This window comes from Trachymyrmex cornetzi, unplaced genomic scaffold (assembly GCF_001594075.2).
Source record: "Trachymyrmex cornetzi isolate Tcor2-1 unplaced genomic scaffold, Tcor1.1 scaffold1023, whole genome shotgun sequence".
Classification (NCBI taxonomy): domain Eukaryota; kingdom Metazoa; phylum Arthropoda; class Insecta; order Hymenoptera; family Formicidae; genus Trachymyrmex; species Trachymyrmex cornetzi.
Window position 1 is genome coordinate 54845 of NW_017295569.1, and position 10685 is coordinate 65529.

At 28.2% G+C, this 10685-nt stretch overlaps 1 protein-coding gene across 2 annotated transcripts in view; it reads left to right on the forward strand.

Moving 5' to 3' along the window:
- The window catches only part of LOC108758597 (Octopamine beta2 receptor), a 32349-nt gene extending 25887 nt beyond the window's left edge, over positions 1-6462 (forward strand). The window contains exon 3 of one of the 2 annotated variants that reach the window (XM_018503608.1): positions 5870-6462. In XM_018503608.1, the coding sequence (XP_018359110.1) occupies positions 5870-5960 (91 nt within the window). In that variant the 3' untranslated portion in view covers positions 5961-6462. The remainder of the gene's footprint in view (positions 1-5869) is intronic. The other variant, XM_018503617.1, reaches the window with a different exon arrangement.
- The last annotated feature ends 4223 nt before the right edge of the window (positions 6463-10685 follow it).

Genomic DNA, 10685 nt, shown 5'->3' on the forward strand with positions numbered 1-10685 from the left:
GATGCAGCTAGACAATAGGGATGATTAGCGGTAATTATTATTGCTGAAGATGGCTCAAAATTGTTAGCCGAAACGTCCAAATTAATTTAATAATATATGTTATAAATATAAGATAATTTACGCAACAAATATCTAGCGTTGACTCCAAACTGCCCATTTCGTTTATACATTTAGTTTGATTCTTGAGGAGTCCACAGATTGTAATTTCTTTATGTATCGTTAAAACACTATGAATTCTAGAGATAATTAATAAAAAAATAACGAAGAGAAATAAAAAATAATGCAAATATATTTAATATTTTAGATATATTCAAAGAAATTGAACACTCAACTATGCTGAATTACTATAAATTCTAAACATAATTCTTTTGAAAATGCGTGAAAAGAAGAAAAGTAATGCAAATCATACAATATTTTTATAGATTTATTGTATTAAAAGAAAGTTGTACACTAAAATATGTTGAAATACTATAAATTCTAAGAAAAATTAATGAAAATATTTGGAAGATAATGAAAAAGAAACACTAGAATTAAAATGTTTGAATTAAGAACGTTTTAGCTGTACAATATTAGTTAAAAATATCAGTCAAATAATTAACCAAGATAAGCTAATATCAGCCAATATTATTAAAAAAATTTAGATGATATTAGCAAATCACAGAAAACAAAACAACAAATAATTTGGTTTATACTTTTGAGGTTTTCACGGGTGCTTTCATAAGAGATGCCAAAAGATTATCGCCGTGTCGTGATCCATTGCTAATGTCAACGTTTTGTGAATTTTACTGTTTACTTCATCAGGGCAAGGAGCGCACTGATACTGAAGCACAGTATTAGTATGTTTCTCGCTTTGATGAAGTAAACGGTAAAATTCACGAATTTAACCTCTCTAAAGATCGATATCTATTTATCGTATAACTTTTCTAAAAGCGTTGATTGATTAGGGTAAGTTGGGGGAATATGCCACTCGTTGTGTTCAACGATGATACCGATTAGCAGCGCTTGCGTTAATGACAGAATTATTTACAATTGTATGCTTAATGTGTTGCATAAATATCAAGAATTTCCTTGGAACAGTATTGTTTTTATGAGATAAATATGACGGCATGGTATACGTAAATATAACTTTTATAGTGCTTTATGTAAGTTATTATTTAAACATTACATAATATTTAGCTCGATTAGTTTGTTAATCTATTAGTGTGGGTTAAAATGAAAATATTCAGTACATTGATTCATTTTCTTAACAGTCGTACTGTACAGGCTCATCATAAGATGAAATGACGTCTTAGGGTAATATGCTACTACTTTGTTAGAGTAAAATGCCAGTAGTCATTTTCTCTAAGGTAGGGCGCTATAAACAAACGTTTTACCGCATAATTCCGTTGTGACAGGATATTCGTATTGACAAGTATTTAATAAATAAACTTACATGTTTATTTATTTGTTATTATTGTATTATATTAATTTACTGCTCCATTCAAAATTCTGAATAGAGAGAATACAGTTTTTTAATCCATTTTAATCAATTAAATTTTCTTGATTACTGGAACTTAGACTACTTGTAACACTATGTAAATATAAAGTAAAATAAATATTTATTTATCCGTTTCATGCTTACACATTACATACTTTTATTTTTAAAAATGGCCCAAAATGTAATTGGATAATATTTAATTGTTGCAGTAGATAGATTCACGAGGACTATTCGTAGAAAAATATATTTACGCTATTAAAAACATATCTCAAAGTTTATTTTATATGTTGTATAACTTAATCTATCGAAGTTATTACTTATATCCTTATATTGTTTATATAACCTATATTATGTTACAAATGTTTATTTCCACCACAAAAATTATTAATAATGTGTTCTTGCAATAAAAAAAAAAAATGTTATATTTAGTTATGTGAGATGTAGGCAGTTGGAGAGCAAACGCAGTTAGATTAAGTGTATATATATTTCATACCTCAATGATTAAATTATAACATTTATTATTAAAATGAACGTTTCGACTTCTTTTCAAGTCATCTTCAGCATGTATATCTAGTTTATAAATACACTATTTAATTACTTGGTATGTTGAAATAATTTACAATTCCAGTGTTGAAATAACCTCCTTAATCAGTTGTGTGACTGTTAAGATCTAAATTATGTGTTGATATAAATAAGAGATCCGGAAGAAATTATTATATAATGTTGCTGTTGTTAAATTGTACTCACCCAACATATGAAGCACAACATTATAAGAACTCGATAATGATGATAAAAATATTACAAGATTTATAGATTTCATTTTTAAATTATTCGTTAGTTCCTTGTCGCAATTCAAGTTAGAATCACTTCGTCATTACCAATAATATATAAATATTGAGTATGTCGACTGAGTTTTTAAAAACATGTTATAAAAGTCATAAATAATAAAACGTTGAGAGAAGAAATTCTTAAGTTAAATTGTGATTCCCCCCACTTGAATTTTAAAGTTTTTCAAGAATAGGCACATAATTATTGTGTAAAAATTCTGTATCTGTAAATTAATTGCATTTTTTTGAAGTTTTATATATACCATTTCTGAAATTGATCTTTTGCCTAAGTATTTTTCTCTGTCTACAATTTTAACATCATCCTATTCATGTCCATTATTTAACCTATGTTCTGTAATAACAGTTAAATTATCTTTTTTTCTATTTATTTGATTTTTGTATTCATTAATTCTAGTTTTTAATTTTCTTTTTGTTTGTCCAATATATGTAACATCACAGTCCTTACAATCAATTCTGTAAACTACATTTTTGTTCATATTAGTTGGCAGAACATCCTTCTGAACTCTGATCAGATCTCTCAACTTGTTGATGCTGAAGAATGCTAATTTAGCATTGATGTTCTTGGCTATATTACTAAATCTTTCACTAACATTCGGAATGTATGGAACAGTTAACCATTTTTGTCTGTCATCTGTAGCTGTTTCTTTAATATTATTTTCTTCTCTTGAATTATTGTTGGTAAGAGATAATTTTTTAATTTTTGCATTAATGGCTTCAAAAATGAAGTTAAGAGGGTAATCATTGCTCAAAAAGGTTTCTATGACAAACGTTAAATTTTTTTCCTGATATTTGGGATGCGCCAATAGAATAGCTTTGTCCACCATGTTCATAATGATACCTCTTTTTTGTGAAGAAGGATGCGAAGAAATGAAATTGGTAAATCGACCCGAAAATGTTGGTTTTCTATACCAATCAAACTCTAGGTAACTGTTATGATTAATAAATGTCAAATCCAAAAAATTAAGTTTGTCCCCCTCAATTTCTAAAGTAAATTGAATCCTCAATTTACTTGAAAAGATTAATTTCAGAAATGGTATATATAAAACTTCAAAAAAATGCAATTAATTTACAAACAGATATAGAATTTTTACACAATAATTATGTGCCTATTCTTGAAAAACTTTAAAATTCAAGTGGGGGGAATCACAATTTAACTTAAGAATTTCTTCTCTCAACGTTTTATTATTTATGACTTTTATAACATGTTTTTAAAAACTCAGTCGACATACTCAATATTTATATATTATTGGTAATGACGAAGTGATTCTAACTTGAATTGCGACAAGGAACTAACGAATAATTTAAAAATGAAATCTATAAATCTTGTAATATTTTTATCATCATTATCGAGTTCTTATAATGTTGTGCTTCATATGTTGGGTGAGTACAATTTAACAACAGCAACATTATATAATAATTTCTTCCGGATCTCTTATTTATATCAACACATAATTTAGATCTTAACAGTCACACAACTGATTAAGGAGGTTATTTCAACACTGGAATTGTAAATTATTTCAACATACCAAGTAATTAAATAGTGTATTTATAAACTAGATATACATGCTGAAGATGACTTGAAAAGAAGTCGAAACGTTCATTTTAATAATAAATGTTATAATTTAATCATTGAGGTATGAAATATATATACACTTAATCTAACTGCGTTTGCTCTCAACTGCCTACATCTCACATAGCTATTAATTGATTCTGAGAGCTTTTGTTAAATCAAATTTATAAATAACAAATATCTAAAAAAAGGCTTGAAAGAATCTATCAATAATAATAATAATAAGCAAGCCCATCAAAGCCAAACATTTGTTAGTCGGATGTACAATTTTATAGTTATACTTAGTATTTTTTTGTATGTGACATATTACCCTTATGGTAGCATATTACCCATTTTTCAGCACTTTTGTATTTCTTTATTTTTAATAACAAAAAATGAATATATTCGATTCCAATTATACACAAATAATAGATAAAGGATGGAAGAAAAACATCAATATGTAAAGTTATTTTAAATTAAACAAATAATAACTAAAAAATCTAATTTCGCTTAATTGTGGCATATTCCCCCAACTTATCCTACCATAATTTCGAGAACCATAAATTTATTTTTTATTTCCATATAGCTACATAAAGTTTTTATTAAATTTAATGATACAATTTAATCACATGTATGCATTTTTATCTATTTTTTAATCATTAAAATAAAGTATCATATATGTCATCAGTATCATGATATTATATTGCCACATATGTACAACAAATGCATATTTAACTTTGAAAAAAATATTAAACATTTAATTAAAAATGAATACAGAAATTATTTGTCTAACTAATTAGAATGACTAGAAAAGGTAGCACGTATGTTGAAACTAATATTAAAAGTAATCTCTGAATAATGAATATTGATTTCTCTGATATGCTACTAAAGTTAATTGTGTTGAATCAATTCGTCACATAAAAATTATATAAAATGTTATAAAAATTAGTGCAACAATATTATTTATTAACATTATCGCATTATTGTATTTTGTGTGTTAACATAATTATTGCGACAACGCTTTATCGCAACTAATAGTAAATAGTTATGTTTTGCATTAGAAATAACAGAACGAACAAAGAATAAAGTACGCAGGGCGTTTGGTATAAGTTCCGATGACCAAGGCGTTATATTTGCAGTTCTAAGAAATGATCATTAAATTCATAAGTTAAATCTAATTTAATTCGTGTGGATGTATGGCGTCATGTATCTCCATTTTCATTCTTGCACCAATTACTCTATTATTCTGTTCAATTACATATACTGCGTATCTCGCACGAGCTGCATCCGCGATGATGTGCGACGATTAAACTGACAACTAGACGGGAATCAAGAGATATTGAACGAAATGTTTACCTTTTTGATTGTTATACACAACAAATATTTTTAACGCAATGATTTTGTTTGAAAAATATTACGTAACATTAAAACATGATAATTTGTAGATTTTTCAACGGAAACTAAAACTTAAACTTAATCTATCTCTTCAGATCAACTTGCATAAATCTGATATATTAATACACAAGACAGACAAATAAAGAAAAGTTCATTTTTATTATATTTACATTTAACGTTACAATATACATAAATATAGAAGCTATGTGCTTCGCGGATTATCTCCGCATCCATATTTCTTTTATATTAATTTTTTCTTGCTAAAAAGACTTATGTATAATTTATCATTTTATTCGTATCTACAATATTATTGTATCGAATAAACAATTATTTGACTTTTACTTTTTTAATGCAGACTTAATATAAACTTATCAAGGTGTAGAATGCGCAAATATATTTTTTAGTTATTGTAGACAAAGTGGCTTACGTATACAAATTTAAACTTTTACTTAATTTATCTAGCAAAAAGATTGGCTAAAAGATCGAATTATCTTCATAAACTTTCTTGAAATAATTTACAGTTATACAATTAAATTATATAAACAATTGTGTTCATGTCGACTTTTCCAAAATAATTTGATCTGTTTAATTTTGTTTTAGATACGACGATCGCACCAAGAGCATATACTCAGAAACATATATAAAGAACATTGATCGACGAAGATCGAGTGAATTTGGCAGCAGTCTTTGAGACGAAACTACGTTTCCAATATTCTAAAAGCGAGTGTAAAAAATACACATCTATGTACAACACTCATCATATATATAAATACACGCGTGCGTCAATTTAAACATAACTGACATACACACAACACAATGCGCGCGCGCAAACACAATCATACGAGACATTATCCAACAATTTGCCAAATAGATGAAAATGAAGAGGATAAAAAGAGAGTCATCGTTTTTTTCACGGTGACAATAAATACACACGAATATGCTGAATATATCTTGCATAAAGCAGGAAACAAGCATGTATATATAGATTATATCATATTGCCAAAGTTAGATTTTTAAGCTTTCGTAGTTAATGAAAAGTGTGTCGTATTTCGTAAGAATCAATAAAATCGTGCCTGTGGAAGAACGTAAGAAATTCCAATTGAACGAGCTTTGCTTAATACTTCGAAACAAAAGAAATGGCTTCTGTGAATATTTTGGTAAGATACCTAAATGAATATAATTTTAAAAAGCCACAAGAGAGAGAGAGAGAGAGAGAGAGAGAGAGAGAGAGAGAGAGAGAGAGAGAGAATCTGGTCCCGTATAAATCTCTTAATATATTTTCTTATAAAAGTTCTAAGATGTAATTTTTTCCCATCTTTGATGACCTCTTTTGGATCTAAATTTCACGATTTTACTGATAAAATTGGTTTTCCTTTCTACACTACAATAATTCTTGCAATAATTTTGTTTTATTTTTTAGAAACAATCTGATTTGATTATTTCGAATTACTACCGAACTTTCGTGATTTGATTGATATATCACGATGATAAAAGTAATTCAATGGTATAAAAATACATATGTGTACACATATGTGTAAACACATATGCACATACACAAATATAGTATAATTAAAATAAGAATGTGTGTGTGTGTGTGTGTGTGTGTGTGTGTGTGTGAGTGAGTGAGTGTGTGTGTGTGTGTGTGTGTGTGTGTGTGTGTGTGTGTGTGTGTGTGTGTGTGTGTGTGTGTGTGTGTGTGTGTGTGTGTGTGTGTGTGTGTGTGTGTGTGTGTGTGTGTGTGTGTGTGTGTGTGTGTGTGTGTGTGTGTGTGTGGGATCGATTCTGTAACAAATACTCACTCATAGATATAAAAGTAATCGTGTATGTTTATTTAATATCTCGCGCCATGACACTTTGCTTCGCTTAGCATCGAGACACTATCGTATGTGTCTCTAGATTTAATTCAATTTATTATTTATTAATTTAATTCAAAATGATAATATATTTACAATGATTCTATATTTTATTATTGTTAATCCAGGTGGGATGTGACATACCTGAAAGATGAATTTCTATAACTTCTTAAAAAATATCACGTGCATGTTGCCGGTTTCGTGCAACTGGAGAATGCGTTGTTACCAATTATACTAAATTGTAGTATATTTATGATAAAGTATAGCATGGAGTATGAAATATACCCACATAAGATTTATGTTGATTTTCCACCTGGTTCGTGGTGAATTAAAATGTCATTTTTTGTTATTAAATTTCTTGTTATTTGTTACTGTTTCAAGAAAGTTATTCGCGAAAATTAAATAATGCATTTCATTATAGTGTTAAAATGACTAAAATAAAATAAAGTATGTAAAAATTATGTGTTACTAAAAATGAAGAAGACAGATACGGAGTGATCTAGAAGCATCGTTTTAAAAATTAATCGATCCAATAGGTACTAGTCAGTATCAATGAGAAGAAGATTCATGCTCGATCTGTACATTTTAGGTCACGTTCCAATAAATGTACGATTTTAATGTCAATTAAGTTCTAATTGGTTGGCATTACAGCTACTTACATCTCTTATAACTAAGATGCTGAATACCTAGATTCTATAGATTATAAACTATAAGATATTATTCAATTAGAGCATTGGTTTATACGAGTATATGATTCTGCAAATTACAAATGTTTTACATACTTTCTCTAAATATCTTAATTCAAAAATTGCTTTTATGAATTTCAATTGATTATATTAATGATAGAACTGCAGGATTGTGATGGGTAGGGGAGACCGGGGTTGGTTGTCGTACGGGGTTGATTGTCAAAATGCTTATAACTCAAACAAAACACGGCAGAAAAATCTCTTTTTTTGACTGTAGATAGCTGATATAATATTAATTTGTTGTGTAAAATGGCTTGCACCACAAGCATTGTATATATTATTTATAGCGATTTTTGAGAACATGAAGTTGATAACTAAATTTTTATAATCATCTATTTTGTGTCTGACATATCTTTAGCATTATTAATCGTAATATCCCTGTATTCATAGAAAATGATATATCTTAGAAGATCTTCGATACAATTAAGTAATCATTATTCTGACTAAGTTTGTGAATACAATCTCTTCTATTAACCCTTACCGTACCATCTACAATTTGGTGCCTCATTCATACCATCAAGGGTCACTTCAAATCTCTTCGTTTTTTCACCTCTTCAAAATAATTTTAAAAATCTCTAAAAATTTACCAACATACTTTCAACTTTCTAGAATAAATATTGACTCTTTATTTTGGAAAATAATAAAATGTAGTATATAATTTATAATATACCGAAAGACTCAAAGAAACTTGCACAAATTAATTGCATAATTTAATGTCTTTAGAGGACACATTTTCAGAGAATATACTTACAAGTATATTATATTTCATATAGATATATATTTTTCATTTTTCATATAGAAACTATGGTACAAAAACAAATTACGTATTTTATGATTAAAATAACTATTTTATTTGTATTAATACTATAATTACTATTATTTCTCAAAATATAGAACTGATATTAAAATAAAAGTTGTGTTTTTTATATGTGTTGTCCATAACAAATATGCTACTGCCAATCCTAAAACGTATGACAATCAACCCAGAACACGGGGTTAATTGTCATACTTTCGCAGCTTCATTTAAAATTAAATAATTTATTTTTATGATATGATGAATTCACGAGTAATATTTTTTTTAATACCTAAAGGATGTAGGTATATTGTAACGTATATAATATTTCAAAATCAGGCATCCACTTTTTTCTAAAAATCAATAATCAAAAACTGTGACAATCGGCCCCGGTCTCCCCTATATTATAACATACATTCTATATTTAATAATCTTATATTTAATCACATCTATCGAAAGAGTATGTAATTTTTTGCTAATTTAACAGATATCAAGAAAATTTTAACACAATTATAATCGTTACTGTTACGTATTTTTTGCCAATTGAGCCATTGATTTTGTCCACTGATTTCTCACGGCGTCACTTTGATGTCACAAAATTAATATTCTATACATGATTGAAATCTTTCTCAGAACAGTAATCGTTATAAATGGAATTGTTGTACATTCAAGCAATTTTTGTTATGCAGAAAAGGCTTGATACAAGTCACAACAGTATTATTACAATATTATATATGTATAATGTTCATGTATTATACGGAAACGAGTTATATCATAATGTATCGTGAACGCCACTCGGTGATTTGAAGCGGATCTAATTTTTATGTGGATAATATCGACATTATGTTTCAATTGTCATTATATCGAAAGATGAACGCAACGTTATGACTTTTAATTCTTTTATTGTTTTATTTTTCATTTTTTGTAATGATATAGTTACTGCTAGCTATTTCGAATAGTTACTTCCCTACTATAATACTTATGTAACTCTTTTGTTTACGAAATTTACTATTCGGACACATTGTATTAACAAAATTTACTAACTAATTTTTAATAGAATTTTTTTTAGTAAATCATCGCTACTTTTATTAAACAAATTTAGTACCTTCTGTGTCTATCCTCGCATTCTTTCAACGGAATGTCATCTTCGAAAAAATCGTTCTCTCAATCAATTCTCGTTTCGTATAAATGACACGCGAATGTTAAATTTCTTTGATGAAAAGATAAATGAAAAAAAAAACAATTGAAAGAACTCATTTTCCAGAATAATAAATAAAATGATAATGATGATAGTGAGCCTTTATTTGACTCCAATATGCGTATTTTTATGTATACCTTTCGTTTTCTAATCGCGATTGTTTTCAGTGAAAATCACATCAAATTTGTATCGATTTAAGTCCCCGTGATATTTGTAATACCGATCAAAAACCTAGTCCATACGAATATAGGATAAAATAATACGATCTTTAGTAATCGTCGATTAACTTCGCATCTGTGTTTCACATCGGTCATCGGATGAGAATGAAATATTAATATTAGCTTCTTATTTAACATGTATGATAATACACGCGAATGATTACTGCAACATATACTGAATGATTGGCAATTGCGACGAATTATACGGTGTTTTTATTGACTCTTAGCTACAGTTACGCATTTACGATCGAACTTAGTATAATTAAACAATCCCAAGCTAATCGTTTTTGTCAATTTTATTGTTGCAGTAATTAATTAAATAAAAATATTTACGTACATTAAGGATGAGATGCTCAACGATATTATTATATCACTAATCTTGGGCTATTGTAAATTTAGACAAGTTTAATTTTTATTAGAAATGAGCAATTGAAAAAAGCTATTTTATTTGAATTATTAAACGCGCTTGTAGTAGATATACTAGGCCGGTTCTAACTCGGAAGCTCTGAGGGGGGGTGCGGGGGAACCGTAGGCGAAGGAAGGCCCGGCGCTATCGCGGTGTTTACGTAAACACCGATAACAATGATACGTGCAGCCATCATTGGGGA